General features: G+C 42.3%; 1 protein-coding gene across 1 annotated transcript in view; it reads left to right on the forward strand.

Moving 5' to 3' along the window:
• The window catches only part of RNASEH2B (ribonuclease H2 subunit B), a 247,040-nt gene that overhangs the window by 195,881 nt on the left and 33,763 nt on the right, over positions 1–17,396 (forward strand). The window contains exons 8-9 of the mRNA XM_085621944.1: positions 9,064–9,145; positions 9,495–9,537. Coding sequence (XP_085478070.1) covers positions 9,064–9,145; positions 9,495–9,537 — 125 coding nt within the window. The remainder of the gene's footprint in view (positions 1–9,063; positions 9,146–9,494; positions 9,538–17,396) is intronic.

Genomic DNA, 17,396 nt, shown 5'->3' on the forward strand with positions numbered 1-17,396 from the left:
GGCGAATGATGACTTGCTGTAACTATCCTCTTCCGTTACTTTATATTCTGGTTGCACGGTCATTAAGATGCATTATGTAAAACTCAAACAGATTCAAACAAAAAGAAAAAATCAAGTGCTTTGAATACATGTACTCTGTTGACAATTGAGCACTCCACTGGAGTTCTGTTATGAGAGCGGGGAAAGATGCTCTCTGCAGCAAACAATAGATCGATATGGTCTAGTTAAGAGGGCTAAGCGTTTTGTGCATACATATGCCTCAAGTGTGTATTATATTGCATTGACTGGTGTAGGCAATGGGTGGGTCATTCTGATAATTAGTTTTACCCAACCCTGCTAGACTTAGTCCAGAGGCTTTACTTTGAATGAGGTGTGGACCGATTGGAGACTAAGACTTCTCTCTCATGGTATCTCAGTGGGTTGTGTCACCTCCTGCTTAGTCCAACCCATGTTAATGATTTTAGCTGTCTTGCTAAATGGAGCATAAAGTGGTGCTCATACTCCACAGTTGGGGGACGGTAGTTTCCATTGCTGGTGTTGCAGTTGAAGTTGCTCAGACAGACGATATATTTCTAATATTTGAAAACATCCCCAACTCGCCGTTTGTGGACTATACCGACCCTGTAAAACTGAACATTTGCTGCTTGTCCAGTTAAAGGGCCGTATGACTAATGACGCTCTACCAATAGCTGAAGATTTTGAATTAAAGCAATTTTGACTTCTTGAGAATGAAAGAGCCTGAAAATTATTTTTTTTGTTTCACATAAGTGAGCCTTTGACCGTGGTACTTACAACCTTTGCTCAAATGTCAAATATTGTTTTTCTTCTGTTCGCCTCGGTAGCAAGAAAGCCCATCTCTTCATAGTTGCATTAATTCCAGATGTATTTGCAGCTGTGTTTCTTTTCACATCACATTCTGGATTTGTCTTGTGTTTAGATTTTCCTCTGTGTCCTTTGACTACAAGTACCATATACAAATGCCCTTTGGGCTTCCCCTCCCCCTTTCTTCTGATCAACCTCTTGTCATGCTCTATTTCAATGTTTCTCTTCAGCTTCAGGGTCTCAATGAACGATTGATCCAGAGGTGACCCCATAATTTCTTTTTTCTTGTTCATTTTCTGGAATCGTAGAAAACAAAGTTAATTTCTCAAGTATCTTGCTTCCAGGTCATCCTGTTTCACAATCCTTTTTTGCAACAAATGTACCTGTTGGCTTGTCTTCTGTTCCTCTGGGTGTGTTTTCTATTGCACTAGTTCTGCCTTTCACTCGTTCCACCCTCATTTCGTCTTTTATTAGGTCCACTTTCAGAATTTTTATTTCACTTGTTATTAGTCTCTTGTACACTGTGACATTTTCTAGGTTGCCTCACATCTCTTAATTTCCTCGCAGTGGGCTGAGGTAGCTCTGCAATTTTGAGCATGTCCATAGTTTTAACAAAGGAGACTTCTATTTCTGCTCCTTCGTTAATGTTTTGCCCGCTCCTGATGGGGGGTTTTAATTATAAAGCTTATCTGCTTGTCCAAGAAACTAGATGCTTCAGAAATCTACTTGCCTGCAAAAAAATCCACTTGTACCATTTTCTGCTGTGTAGTGATCCACAGATTGTGGCAGAGTTCTCATTATCAGAGCGGACAGTGGGTTCCCTGTTTATGCCAGGGCTTATATAATGTCCAGGTTTGGATTCTAGGAAGGCTAAAATGATGCCACCTTATCAATTATACCAGACTGTAAACACTGCTACTTATGTCCGATCTTTCAATGTTCACAGGCTCTGCATATAAAGAAACCTATGTGCTTCATGATCCTGGTAGCATTTTCGTAATGCTAGACAACTGATGACAGTAGAGTTCTGGATATAGAATTGGACCTTCTCTCTTTACTTTAGTGTCTATCTTGTAAATTGCTTTGTCAAATTTACTTTCAAGCATTCACTCGGTTTTACCAAATGTAACCCATATTATCATACTTGCAGTCCAGTGCTTAAGGATGGCAGCTGAGGATCAAAGGGACTTCCCACAGTATGACCTTCTCCACTTGATCACATTGTGGAATTCACACATCACTTCATCTCACTGTGCCTCACTTTCCTTGTTGACCATTGATAAATTATGTTATCAGTTTTATTGCAGTTACCCCTGAGGCAAAAGTTGCCCGGAATGCATTTGGTTATTAAATCATTTCTACACAACGTTATGAGGAAGGGGGAATCCCCAGTTGTATTGAAAAACCTGGATAGGCATTCGTCGAATTTGGTTTAAAATACCGCATATGTCTGGACAAGTATGGATCATGAATTGAAATCAGAAGTTGATAAAATCTCTTAAAATAAGGAAGACCTCTATGGAATGTATGTGTCTGTGAAATTCTCGTAGTGCTGTGCACCCTGTGCTGGGACCTGAAGAGGCTCGACCACTCATGGTACAAACCTGTGCGCACGGATGGGACGCATTTCAGGGTAGCACGCCGCAAAACTCAAGAAGTGTTGAACTTTCACAAAACATTAGTAAGCATGGAATACGGTGTGCCTTCTACCACCTTTCTCGAATTTATCACTTTCCTTGTTTGCCACAACGGTGAACATATACCAAGCACTATATCTATGACATTTACAATTTACACACAAAGTTTTGGCATAATGTTATGGTCTCGATTCTTAAAGCTATTGACCTGTTAAAGTTCGGCTTCTGCATCTTATAAAAGGTCGGACATGGAGCGAATACGTTTGAGAGCAAGGAAGGACGGCGATCCCTCCTTCCAAAAAAGATGGGGGAGAAGGGAAAAGTTGTTCTCCATGGGGGGAGAAGGTTTTAACAAGTGGATTTGCACTTGCCCAGCAGATTTTAGCATGGGCAAATATGTACTGTGCCTATATGTTCGCTCACTCTAAAATGTAGTTCACAAACGTTTGCTAGAAGTTCATCTGGAAACTTGCAACTGTTCAGCTTTGCGGGCCTGTTTCAGTAAACTTGTGTGAATTCATGAAAGTTGTAAATCTGCACTCTTCTGGGATCCAAAATATTTTTTTCACAAGGTGACCATAATGATTTTACACTGATTCGCCATCAAACAAGTTTTATTTAATGACGTTTTACAGAACTTATATCTGTGCACATATTTCTGGGAATGTTTTACTTTGAAAGCAATCACCAATGTTGCTTCCATTCTTCTGTGTGAATTTGCATATAATCAAGGAGTATTAGGTGGACATACATTAGAAGCCACAAATTAAGTTTTGCAGTCATGTACATGTTTTTATATTGAAACCTTTGTTATGCAAAGTGAGCTTACAGTCCACCTTGTATCCTTAGTCCTTACCCCAATGATAGCATTGCAATAATGAGTCATAAATGTTTTTTTGAACATCCTATTCACGAGAATAAAAATCTTGCCTATCCTCTTCCCTGCAACCATACTGTTGCACAGTAAACTTGCAGCCAAAATGTTTATGCTGCAGGGGTCGGAGTCTACTTGTCCATTAGACAAAATAAACCTGAAGGCTTGTTGTCCTCGATCCCAAACAAAATGACCTGGCGTCGTGCTTTAGGAGTTCTCCACCGCTGATAGTATCAGTGTGATTGCTAAGCTGCCTTGCAGCCATATTTCTCGTGAACCGTCAAGAAGGAGCCTGTATTCACATCATCAAAACTGTGCTGCTTCAAGGAACACTATATATATATATATATATATATATTCACTGAAAAAACCATAGGTTTCACACATGTTATAGTTAGCTGGACATTTTACTGATAAAAAACCAATGAAATTCCCCCGTTATAGTTACTGTAGGCAACTATAACTCACGCGACCGTAAGCCTCTGCTGATGCTAATACTGTATTTAGACACTTATTTGCCCATGTCTTCTTCCATTAAATTTTAGCTATACATAGATTACAAATATTTTTTTTTCATAAAGACACATATGTCATCAGCAGAGGATTACGGTCGCGTGAGTTATAGTTGCCTACAGTAACTATAACGGGGGAATTTCATTGTTTTTTTATCAGTAAAATGTCCAGCTAACTATAACATGTGTGAAACCTATGGTTTTTTCAGTGAATTTGCAAGGTTTTTTAAATGCTAATTCCTAACTATAACGTGTGTGAAACCTATGGTTTTTTCAGTGAATTTGTACGGTTTTTTAAATGCTAAGTTACTTTACGCCATTTGTGGCGTGCGCGCCCACTTAACGCAGTTCGTTCCGTGCGCGCACGGTGCGCTTCGCGCACCGTGCGCGCACAGTGAGCACGCGGTGCGCGAAGCGCACCGCGTGCCCACGTTACGCTAGATGGGCCATGAACGCACGATGAGCTTCGCGCACCGTGTGCACATGGAGGACATATGATGAGCATCGTTGTGACAGGTAAAATATATGTTTTGTTTAGCTCTAATAAGCCATGCACAAAAGGTGCCCTTCGGGCACCTTTTGCACACGGGGTGGGAAGAATGTGGATATATATATTTTTTTTTTATTATATCTTAACGTACGCGTACGGTAAGCGTAATCGGCGAAATTTTCGAAAAAATTAAAATTGCCTTTTTTCACTTGGGGGATCGTTGGGGACTCCCTCGACATGGCTAGGTGCTTGGGAGCTGTGTAAACAGCCCCTTTACATGTTTTTGCACTTGGTTTTTCAACCCCCTGTCAGAGTGCGAGAGAGAAAATGGCGGACGCCGCTTCCTGGTTTCGACCGATTCGAATGTTTACTAAGATCTAAGGGCCAATCAGAATCGCGCACGCCACCGTACGCGTACGGTAAGCGCACCGTACGCTGGCTCAGATATATATATATTGATTTAAAGGCTATTTTCTCAGAATCTACTGAACAGATTGACACCAATCCTACAAAAGGCACTTCCTTGACCTGAGGACTACCTCTCTGCCAAATTTCAAGTAATTCTGTTCAGCCGTTCGGGCTGTAGCTGTGTCTAAAGGTCCTATGGAAAAATGCATGGGAAAAACGCGTTTTGGGACCCCCCTTTTATCTCAGCCCCCGCTTGACGAATCCCCCCGAGACTTTCAGGGTAGGAGCGGAGCGTAGCGCCCCACCTATTTTGAAAAATTCGCGAGGATTCGTCAACCGGCGCCAAAGTTATTCAAAATAGAATGTTGCGTATTTCCTATGGAAACGTGGTCCTAACTATAACTACCTACTGGCGACCGCCAGTAGGTAATATATATATATATATACATATATATATATTCAACAAAACTTCCTCACAAGTAGGAAAGCCGACGCCGTGTCTTGTGCTTAAATAATTCTTTTATTCGGTCAGCTAAAACGTTGAACGCGTTTCGCTTGTCCCGCAAGCTTGTTCACCAACAGGTTGGTGAACAAGCTTGCGGGACAAGCGAAACGCGTTCAACGTTTTAGCTGACCGAATAAAAGAATTATTGAAGCACAAGACACGGCGTCGGCTTTCCTACTTGTGAGGAAGTTTTGTTGAATATTATCGGACCTTACTTGGGAGGTCCGTTCGCCGACGCGCCCCCTGGTTTGGAGGCGGTAGGCGTACCTGAGCAAACGGAGGAGTAACATATATATATATATATATATATATATATATATATATATATATATATATATATATATATATATATATATATATATATATATATTACCTACTGGCGGTCGCCAGTAGGTAGTTATAGTTAGGACCCCTTTTCCATAGGAAAACCTCAACATTCTATTTTGAATAACTTTGGCGCCGGTCGATGAATCCTCGCGAATTTCTCAAAATAGGTGGGGCGCTACGCTCCGCTCCTACCCTGAAAGTCTCGGGGGATCCGTAAGCGGGGGCTGAGATAAAAGGGGGGTCCCAAAACGCGTTTTCCCCATGCATTTTTCCATAGGACCTTTAGAACGAGCTACAGCCCGAACGGCTGAACAGAATTACTCGAAATTTGGCAGAGGTAGTCCCTAGGTCAAGGAAGTGCCTTTTGTAGGTTTGGTGTAAATCTGTTCAGTAGATTCTGAGAAAATAGCCTTTAAATCAATATATATATCTGAGCCCGCTTACCGTACGCTTACCGTACGCTTACCGTAAGCGTACGGTGGCGTGCGCGAGCGCGATTCTGATTGGCTCTTAGATCTTAGTAAACATTCGAATCGGCCGAAACCAGGAAGCGGCGGCCGCCATTTTGTGTATTTCACTCAGAAAAAAAAGAGTGAAAACAAGAAAAGGGGGCAATGAGGAGAGTTACAGACCCCCTTACATTTGTGAGGGGGTCAAAGAAGGACTGTAAAGTACAAAGAAAACATTTATTGATTTTAAAAAAAATCACGGGGTACGCGTACGGTAAGCTTACGGTAAGCGTACGGTAGAAAAAAAAAAAAAAAATGAAAATCCGATTTAACTGTTTAGATATTAGGGGGCTCTAAAAAGAGCCGTTGTGTTTATGAAATGATTTTTTAGTGGTACCTACAAGTAAGTACCGATGCAGAGTCTAAGGTTCAAGAGGAAGACTCTGTTCCCTTCATCATTGAAGTGCACACCATCTCCTCTATAAATGTCTTGCATGTCATAACGCAAGTTGTTGTGGTAAATGGCACCCATACCATAGTCACGGAGGAAAGCAGAAACAGATTTGTTGACGTGCTTTCTTGCTTTGTCATCGCACCGCGTGCCCACCGTGCGTGCACGGCACTAACTGCGTAAAGTGGGCGCGCGGTGCGCGAAGCACACCGCGTGCTCACTGTGCGCGCACGGTGCGCGAAGCGCACCGTGCGCGCACGGAACGAACTGCGTTAAGTGGGCGCGCACGCCACGAATGGCGTAAAGTAACTTAGCATTTAAAAAACCGTACAAATTCACTGAAAAAACCATAGGTTTCACACACGTTATAGTTAGGAATTAGCATTTAAAAAACCTTGCAAATTCACTGAAAAAACCATAGGTTTCACACATGTTATAGTTAGCGGAAATTTTACTGATAAAAAACCAATGAAATTCCCCCGTTATAGTTAGTGCAGGCAACTATAACTCACGCGACCGCAATCTTCTGCTGATGACATATGTGTCTTTATGAAAAAAAAATATTTGTAATATATGTATAGCTAAAAATGTATGGAAGAAGACATGGGCAAATAAGTGTCTAAATACAGTATTGGCATCAGCAGAGGATTGCGGTCGCGTGAGTTATAGTTGCCTGCACTAACTATAACGGGGGAATTTCATTGGTTTTTTATCAGTAAAATTTCCGCTAACTATAACATGTGTGAAACCTATAGTTTTTTCAGTGAATATATATATATATTAAACCAATCATGAATTTCTGGCATACGAAGACAGGCGCTGACACCGTGGGACGATGTATCAAAGAAATGTTTATTTCAAAAGGACGCCTTATATATATATTTATATTTCTGCAGCAGAGATTAACCTGACCCATTTGGTTCCATTTAATAGTATTTTACAATGTTGGTCAGATATTCTTCTGCAAGCTTAGTTTTTACAGATTAAATATCAAACCAGTAGATTTGTCAAGTTGCAAACCTACGTTATTGTTCCATTCCTACTGGGCCTAGTGAATGTGTAAATTAGATTTAAAATTGTGTACAATTCCATTAACCCCTTTCATGAAAAAGCCCATTATGATGACAATTTTAGTACACGTTGCCCACTAAATTGTCTTAAGCAATAGGTTTTAACCTGTGGTCTGATGACCCCTGATGATCCGCAAGGTCTACTTTGGGAGTCCGTGGCTGTTTTACAAATTTAAATGATATTAAAATGATTCAATTAGAATAAATAAAGCATATACAAATAAAGACGCAAAATTGAAAAATGTAAAAACGTTTACTATATTTTATTGTGAATTAAACAAAATATTTCAATATTTGGACTTTTGTTATATACTAGTTTTATTATTTTTGTGTGTTGATTTGAGATTCAAATCATCGAAATTGCTTAGACCGATGGTCCCCCAGCTACCATTGACTGGGGGGGGGTGGGGGGGCTGGATTCCAGTAATGGTTCTGGTCTGGGGGAATCTTATTGCACTGGGCTTTTGGACTGTGATGGATTTTGATAGGAGTTACTCCTTTCCCTTGTATGTTTTTTCTGAGAATAAGGACTAACGGACTATTGTGGCTAAGAAACTCTGCGCTCATGTTTGATTGATGTTAAGAGCAGCTTGCCCTTTCCTACCTGTACTTTGGTAACAACTGGCATTGGACTAATTGTGGGTGCCGTGTTCATCACCTGCCAATTGCACAGCCATCTGGTGTTGCAGAATCTCTTAAAGAGTGGAGCGCGCATCACTCAAGTGATGTGTTGATTCTCAATACGAATGAACCCCACTCATATGGTAGCGATTTTTGGATGGGAGAAATGCAGGCCACAGTAAAGCATCACACCCTGCTCCTACTTTGGTATTGTGTGCCCCTATGAATTATTGGATCGCCCTCCAGAATGGATGCTCTATATAATGACAGGATATTATTTTTAGAATTCCCAAATGTGAAGACCTGTTTAAGAAATATGATGATCTAGAGTCTGGGGCCGTTTCTGTTCTTGTCAATGATTTTCTTTGATAAGACCCAGCATACCTAGCTTGAAGTTGGTAAGAGGGCCTGTAGGGGTGGAGATGGGAAGAAGATGGAGGTCCTCCTCTACTGTGTAGTTGGTCTCTTGTACTATGTACTTTTACATACTCTGTGACTCTGCCAGGCTAGAAAAGCTATCAAAAGTAGTCCATGAAAGCTGCATCTGTGAAAGACTAAAGGTTGCTCTTTATTTTTCTTGATTAGTTGTTAAAGAAGTGTTTATGCTTTGTATCGCAGTATATATGTTGTAATCGTAGATGGAGTGCAAACGGGCTCTTGATTGTTTAACACGTGAGGTGAAGCTGGAGGAATGCTCTCATTACCTATGTGAATTAAAGGGTCCTTATGGCAGCGGTGTCATTGAGGCCTAGATAGTCATCACTATCCAGCTGTAAAGCTTAGTTGGGAAATCTTGTGTTCTCACACTGTGGAAGAGCCTGTTTCTATTTAAATGAGCACACTACCTGTCCTGTGCATTAAGGATTCTGTTCTTCAGCTTCTTCATTTTTCTTTCAGAGGACTATCTGCGATATGCACACGGCTTAATATCGGAGTACATTCCCCAAGATCTGAGTGAGGAATTGTCTAAATACTTAGAGTAAGTGTGTAGTCCAAAATGTAGCTCAAATTCATCATCCAGAGGGACTGTCAGTAATGTAAAGTGTAAATAGCTTAAAGATTTTCTAGGAATGTGTGGATGAAATCGTTGAACCATGCTAATGATTTTTTAGTTTCATACAAACGTTACAGATTATGGGGCACAATTTATTCTGCTCAAGGAGGAGCGAAAATGACTGGCAGTAGGTCAACATTTTGGATAAATCAATTTGATTGCGTTATCCCACTATATATTAGTGTTTATGATTTTAGTTTATTTAATATCAATCTAAATAGCAAATAATAATCTAAATATCAAATATTTTACAAACCATGTGTTTTTATTTCAGGATTCCAGAGCTACCAATTGCAGCGCAAGAGTCCCAGTCGAAGGTAGGGTATTGAAGAATATGTAGAGAGCTGCTCTTGATTTCCTCTGTCTTGCAAGTCAGATTGTTTGCCATGCCTGCATAATTTTCATTCTAAAGATTTACGGTAGCAATCATTGATTGCAGGCTAATTGATGATATCCTCTCCTGGGTGTTCTCCATTGACCCACCCTTTGAATGTACTGTGCTTTCTATGCAGGGTTCCAAAATCACATGGAGAATTTAAAAGAAGTGATATTGGACATGCCAACACCTTCCTCCGCATACAACTTTACACTATACCACTCTTTCGCCACATCTAGATTTTTTTCTTGTCTCGACCACCAGATTGACGATTTGCGTGTTAAGGAGTGTCTTCTTTGTGTTATTTTGCAATTCACTAGATACTCATTACTGTACTGTGACTATTTTTCTAAATCCCTGGTTGGTTATGACCAATATTTGAAGTTGCTTTGTTAAAGATTAATTAGATCCTGGTCTAAATTTTGCCTCGAATATGTTTAAAGTTGGTACCAGTGAAATAAAAAGCACTGGTCTGATCGGAGTATCGATCCCAAGTGTGCTCAGTAGGCATAACACTGTCACTGTGGCCCAGCTCCTACTTTTCCTCAAGGGCAATGGACCCTAAAAATGGCAAGGCCCAACAGCCTATCTAATTGAGAGCTTAAGCATACATGTTTTTTATATATATATATATATATATATATATTACCTACTGGCGGTCGCCAGTAGGTAGTTATAGTTAGGACCCTGTTTCCATAGGAAATCCGCAACATTCTATTTGGAATAACTTTGGCGCCGGTCGACGAATCCTCGCGAAATTTTCAAAATAGGTGGGGCGCTACGCTCCGCTCCTACCCTGAAAGTCTCGGGGGGATTCGTCAAGCAGGGGCCGAGAAAAAAGGGGGGTCCCAAAACGCGTTTTCCCCATGCATTTTTCCATAGGACCTTTAGACACAGCTACAGCCCGAACGGCTGAACAGAATTACTTGAAAATTGGCAGAGAGGTAGCCATAAGGTCAAGGAAGTGCCTTTTGCAGGTCCGGTGTAAATCTGTTCAGTATTTCCTGAGAAAATAGCATTTAAAAGCATATATATATGTGGGCGGAGCCTAACCACACATCTCATCCTGAGATCTGATTGGCTGTCAGCACTTCATCCAAGAAGTGTTGGCAGCCATCTTGGGACCAATATACATGATAGCACCTCATTAAAAAGCATTGCAGTTAATAGAAGGTTTTAAGACTTTAGTTACATTATAAATCATTTGTTGATGGTACCATACTCATTTTAGGAATTGTGGTATGTTCTAAGGTGATTTCACCATGTGAAAAAGCCTTCTGCTGGGATATCATGATTGAGAGAAAAATATTTTCTCATGCTTTTACCACAGAGGTTTGGAAGGTGATCTATAGGCTAAACTGAGAGCTTATTTTCTGTAAATTCACATTATCTTTCTCAGTCATGTGAGAATGAAGTCTGACATTCTCAGTAAAACATGTACATCCAACAAGGGCAGAGACTGTCAGTTGATTCCTTTGTGTTCTACTGCAGCTTCCCAGAGTGTTCCAAAGAACTACTAGAGCGCTAACAGTCCTACTTATGATAAACGTATGGCACACCTGAAGCCATCTTGCTTGGATTAAAGTGGTAACTCTTAAAACATTTAATTTAAAAAGGAACAAAATGAGGGGGTTCATTTTTCCATAAAAAGTATGATTAGTGCTGCAGAAAGAAAAATTAGGGCACATTTTGAGTGACTTCTCAAATCCTCTTCTATTTCATTAAAAAATTCTGACATGCAGACTGAAACATGCACTTTCAATACCAGCAGCAGTTTTCCCTGGTGAGCAGTAGCTTTACTACAGTGATCTAATGAGCAAAAAGAGTGCTAACATTCTGAATTTATGGCAAATGTGTGACACATCTGAATGCCTTCTTGATGGAATCAAAGTAAAAAACTGAAAGTATTTCCTACTGAGGAGACTGCAGTAAATGAGGAAATTAGGAAACTTCATAACAAATAAGTCTCCCAAGATGGCCACCAGAGACAAAAGAGCCCAAATGTAGCCCAAATATCACCCAGATGTAGCCCAAGTATAGCCCAATGACAGAATGTTCTTAAAAACAACTAGAGCGCTTACTGTCTTCATTATGACAAAAGTATGGCACACCTGAAGCCATCTTGATTGGAATAAACTGGTAACACTTAAAACATTTAATTTAAAAAGGAACACAATGAGGAGGTTCATTTTGCCATAGAAATTATGATTAATGCTGAAGAAAGAAAATGAGGGCACATTTTGAGTGACTTCTCAAATCCTCTTCTATTTCATTAAAAAATTCTGACATGCAGACTGAAACATGCACTTTTAATACCAGGAGCAGACTTCCATGGTGCAGTAGTTTTACTACAGTGATCTAATGAGCAACTAGAGTGCTAACATTCAGAATTTATGGCAAATGTGTGACATATCTGAATACCTTCATGATGGAATCAAAGTAAAAAACTGAAAGCATTTCCTACTGAGGAGACTGCAGTACATGAGGAAATTAGGAAACTTCATAACAAATAAATCTCCCAAGATGGCCACCGGAGACAAAAGAGCCCAAATGTAGCCCAAAATCACCCAGATGTAGCCCAAATATAGCCCAATGACAGAAGTGTGCAAAACACTTATTATTTTGTGTTTTTGCAGTGTTATATAGTGCAGACTTGTCAGGTATTGGAGTGCTTTACATGAGCATTGGTTACATCACACAAGAACAAATTCATTTTGGTTGTAGACATGGGGAGACTAAGTGATTTGACCAGAATCACAGAATGTCGAGCTGAAGCAGAAACTGCAACATGGAATTGGAGGCAGAATACAATGGCAGTTTAATGAGAAGATGCAACTTCAAAGAAACCGCAGAATAGAGACATAAAGTACAAAATACAGAATCCAGATAATCATACAGCTGTCATAATATTCTCTGTATCTCAATTAATGTACTGACAGAGAGAGAGAGAAAACACATCTATAAATGCATCATGAGAAACAAGTTACACCAAGGAAAATGTTACCTAGGAACACTCACGTTTACTCTTAGAGCAAGCATTCCTGCAATTACAATACAAAATCTTTTAAATGCAAAAGTAAAGAGAACAATGGTTAAACATAACATGACATTTCATATAGGTAAAATAGAATAAGATACTTCAAGCAAAGCAGAGCAAGACATTTTAAGCAAAGGAAGACAAGAGCTCCCAGCTCTTGGGGAAAACCTGCACTGCCTGTTAACCTACATACAGACGGCGAGGTAGTCCGTCGATATCTGTGGGTGCTCCCTTTTTATATCATTTTGTGGGCTCCTTTGCACGCTAAATCTACCTACGTATGCTACCCAAAAGCTTCGTCTGCAGATTTTACCAGACATTTCGTCATTTACCCACTTAATGCTGACAATGGACTGGGTGAAAAGGTCAGTCTCTCAGGCCAGTCGCTTATCGTAAGTTCCATAGAGCAAGCAGAAAATAATGGGTATTGTACGGGAATTCAATATATTCATGTATAAAATCTCCTCAGTTCTCCTAACTTGACGCTCTGCGGTTGCCACTTCCTTAAAAGCGGGAAACCTGCCCAGGAAGCAAGTACCAGTCCAGGATGCAGCCTACTGTATGTCGACAGCTTCAGGGGGATGTTGAACTTTGATACCGAGCACGGAGCACTCGGGTAGGGTGGGGGCTACTAGTTTGGATCAGAAGGCCTCGCAGACCTGCCTTCAGACTGCTATACACTAAAATTGCAGAGCTATGGTCAATTCAACAAAGAGGCCTACATATTGAACAGAAGGGCCTACACAGGGGTTTTATGCTGGCTGAGTGGTAAGGATGTCTCAGGATAATTATATAGCAACACAGGACCCGCTGGTCAATTTAATACGGCCTGCAAATGCAGCTGGCAGGGCAAGGACAAGGGTCTCATACTTCAGGTGTGGACAGAACGGGCCAGGGGCCCCCTGTGATACAAAATCTACCCTCCTTCAAGGCTGTGGCAATGTAATAGACCATTGTGGGCAGAAGGAAGAGGCAATGGTAGTACAACCATACATGCCAACAGACCCGATTCAGCCAGGAAACGTCCAATGTTTTTAAGCTCAAATGGGCTTTATTTTATCTGTCTCCTGTCTACAATATCCTCTTTTTCAATGTAACTCAAAGGGGAAAATCAATACCCCAGTTTTTTTTCAAAATCTCCCTCTTACCAAGTTCAAAATGTTCGCAAGTATGGTACATTGGATCATGGAAGGAAATGGGATAGGGACATGGACTTGGATAACAGAGGACAGGAGGGACATGGAGAGGTGCACCAAACTGACCCTGCAGGGCAGGCATCAGGGTTTGCAGCAGCACAATACACCACACAGGGCATGCAGGACGGGAGTGCAGCACAACAATCCATAGAAAGCAAGAGGGAGGGGACAGGACCATGCACATGGACAACAGAGAACAGAGGGGCAAGAGGCAATGGTAGCTAGCTGACCATAATGGACAGACAGGAGAGAAAGCTGCAGCATAACAGACCATAAAGGGCAGGAGGGACGGATCAGGGGCATTACAATGGAACAGACAAGCCAGGAGGGAGGGAGTAGGGCTGGGGGCAAGGGGGCAGGGCAGGAGCAGCAAGATAGCCATGGAGGTCAGGCAGGATGGGCACTAGAAGCAAGACACACCATGAAGAGCAACAGTGAGACTGTGATGGCATACACACAGACCATGGAGGGAAGGTGGGAGGGGGTCAGGGGCAGCTAACTGACCACACAGGGAAGGTGAGAGGGGCCATGGCAGCACAGAAGACGATGCATGGCAAGTGGGAGGGCTAGTGGCAGCACAATGGCTATGATGGGCAAGAAGGAGGGTGGAGGGGCATGCACAAAGGACGATGGAGGATAGAAGGGAGGGTCAGGACCTGTGCACAGACAAGAAAGTTCAGGGGAAGGGACCTCACAACAGACCACACGGGGCAGGCAGGAGGAGCAGTTGCAGCACAACAGACCAGGGAGGGCAGAAGGGTGTGGCAGTACAATGGACCATGTAGGACAGGAGGAAGAGGATAGGGGCATTATATGTGGACAGGCAGGGTGGAGGTGGCAGGGACAGGTTACAGTCATCTGACAATGCTAGGCAGGTGGGAGGGGAGTGGCAGCTCAACAGAACACTCAGAGTAGATAGGAGTGGCAGGTCCATGGGACATGGTGGGCAAAAAGGATGGAGCAGGGGCATGCACAAAGACATCGGAGGGCAGGGGGAAGGAGAATAGGGGCAGCAAGCTAAGCACAGAGTTTAAGCAGGAGGTCAATGATGGGGCATAGAATTGGGCAATGGAGGGCAGGAGGAGTGGACTGGTACATCATACTAAATTGAGGGCAGTGGCAGCACATCAGACCATGCATGGCAGGAGGGAGGAGGCTAGTCCATGGATTCACACAACAGAGGATAGGGAGGAAGGGGATGGGGCAGCAAGCTAACTGTTCAGAGAAGGCGGGTATTAGGAACTTTATTGTTTTTTAAAACATTGTGTCTGTGCGAACTACTTAAAATATTAACAAGTATGCAGCATAATCTCACTTTTATTCAGGAAGAAGAGGACGTTTGTGACTGTGACTCCGGGCTCACTTGGCAGAAACACCCCCTGACCCTCCACCCCCTATCGCAAAATGTAATGCCCGTGAAAAGGGTAGGTGAACACAGTGTTATACAGAACATAGTCCTGAGAGCACGATTGAAAATGAAAACTAGATATAGTGTATGGTTTAAACTATGCACCAAAAAGTGTGATATAAGATGAACCGGGCGTGAAATATAATATGCAATACATTGTGCGCAATGACAGATTCATTGGAGAGCGAGAGATAGCACAGGCACTAGCGCGTGCTATGCGATATGCGCCTTGGAGTGTAATATGCACAGGGCAGTGTTGTGTAACCTAACTAGTCTCTAAAGTTGTAATATAAAATATGTGCTGGGGAGTGTAACGTTGCATATGCACTGTGACAAAGATATGGATCCCAGATTGTAATATGTATGGCATAGCACTGTGCGTTATAACATAGGCATCGAGAAAGGCACGTTAGATGGGGCAATATAACCCGTGCGAAGACAAGTGTGGCATGACATATTCACGGGGTGGTGTTACAGTGCACATGGGCTAGAGAGTGTCATAGCATATGCACTAGCTAGTGGAATACAACACAGAGGTGTGTGGCACTCGGCAGGCAATGGTGGGTGTAACACAGCATTGGGCTCTGTCAGGAGCACGCTGTGACTCTCAAGTGATGTTCGTCCCCTTTCCAGAGAGTAAAATAAAAAGTATTACACATCCGGCAGTGGATGTGTGTTTTATTAACCGTGAGGGGGGTTTCTTGCATAGTTTTGGTCGAATTTTTGTCGAATCCCCTTTGAATGGCTTGGTGTGCATGTGTATTAAATGTGCCCGTCAATAGCTACCCATGTTTGTATAAATAAACGACAAGGGTGTCTACCAGGATTAGGCACGGTAGGGCATCAGACATGTCAGAGCTTCACTAGTGGTGTAAATACATTCCACGTGGATTCATTGCATGCATAGTCGCCTTTTAATGAATATCACGCAAATCGTCATGGTGATAGGTACGTACGGTTTGTCCAGCATGTCCTAGGTGTGTCTATGAATATATATTTTTTAAAAATAATAAAAAACAGTGGCCGGCCCTGGGGATTGGGGTCAAAAAAATATAATTAGGAGACTGGCCCTGGGGGATGGGGTCATCAGGGCCAATAAATTAGAATAAGAAGGGGAACCAAACAGCCCCCCTTCTTTAAAAACTAAAATAAATAGAAGACTGGCATCGTGCCGGAGGCCATGCCCCCTCCGTGCAGCACTCTGCAAACGCGCCCCCAACAGGCATCTCCAGTATGCGCCAGGGAGCTGCGCTGCAGCCAGGTGTTCTGAGGCCAAGCCCCTTTTTACACCTCTCTGCAACGCAGCTCTGTGGCGTTTACTGGAGGTACCTAGTGGTCTAGTTTGACCCTAGGGACCCTTAGGATTCAAGGGGACTTAATCTCTCAACTTAGAACAGCCACAGGGCGCGTTTACACAGTGGTGAAGGGAGGGGACGGGGCCTGAGGTGACGTGTGCAAATACGCACTATGGCACGTTTTAAATTGGGGATATAATTTCCCTTCAATACTGAGGGCCCCTGGGGGCTAACTAGCCCACCAAGTGCTTCCAGTAAGCGCCACTGAGCTGCATTGCAGAGAGGTGGTCCAGGCCGTGCCACTTTTTACACCTCTCTGCAACGCAGCTCTGTGGCACTTACTGGAGGTACCTAGTGGGCTAGTTGGACCCTAGGGACCCTCAGGATTCAAATGAACTTAATCTCCCAACTAAAAATGGACACAGGGCGTGTTTACACAGTGGTGAATGGAGGGGACAGGGCCTGAGTTAACGTGTGCAAAAACGCCCTGTGGCCTGTTTTAAGAGGTAGTTTTAATCCCCATGCCCTATTATATACTAGGGGCTTACAGAGGAGGTCATGTTAATCACAGGGGGACCCCAACGCATAATGTTCCCTAGTGTATGTAGGTGTTTTCACTGTATTCTAAGTGTCTTTTAACATAGCACTGGCTCTAGGACTGGTTAGTCAGACTCAGTTACCACCAGTATCCGTCTGAAAAAGTTGAGGGTACAGGATGATTTTGCAACAAGGCTTCTTTCTGCTCTTCTTTTTGTTCTTTCTGCACGTTATCCTTCTTCCTGCACTTATCTTCGTATTTGAGGACTTCTGTTGCTTCTTTCTGCACTTCTTTTGTTTCTTTCTGTGCATTTTTTCTTCTTTCTT

The sequence above is a fragment of the Triturus cristatus genome, chromosome 8, assembly GCF_964204655.1.
Source record: "Triturus cristatus chromosome 8, aTriCri1.1, whole genome shotgun sequence".
NCBI lineage: Eukaryota > Metazoa > Chordata > Amphibia > Caudata > Salamandridae > Triturus > Triturus cristatus.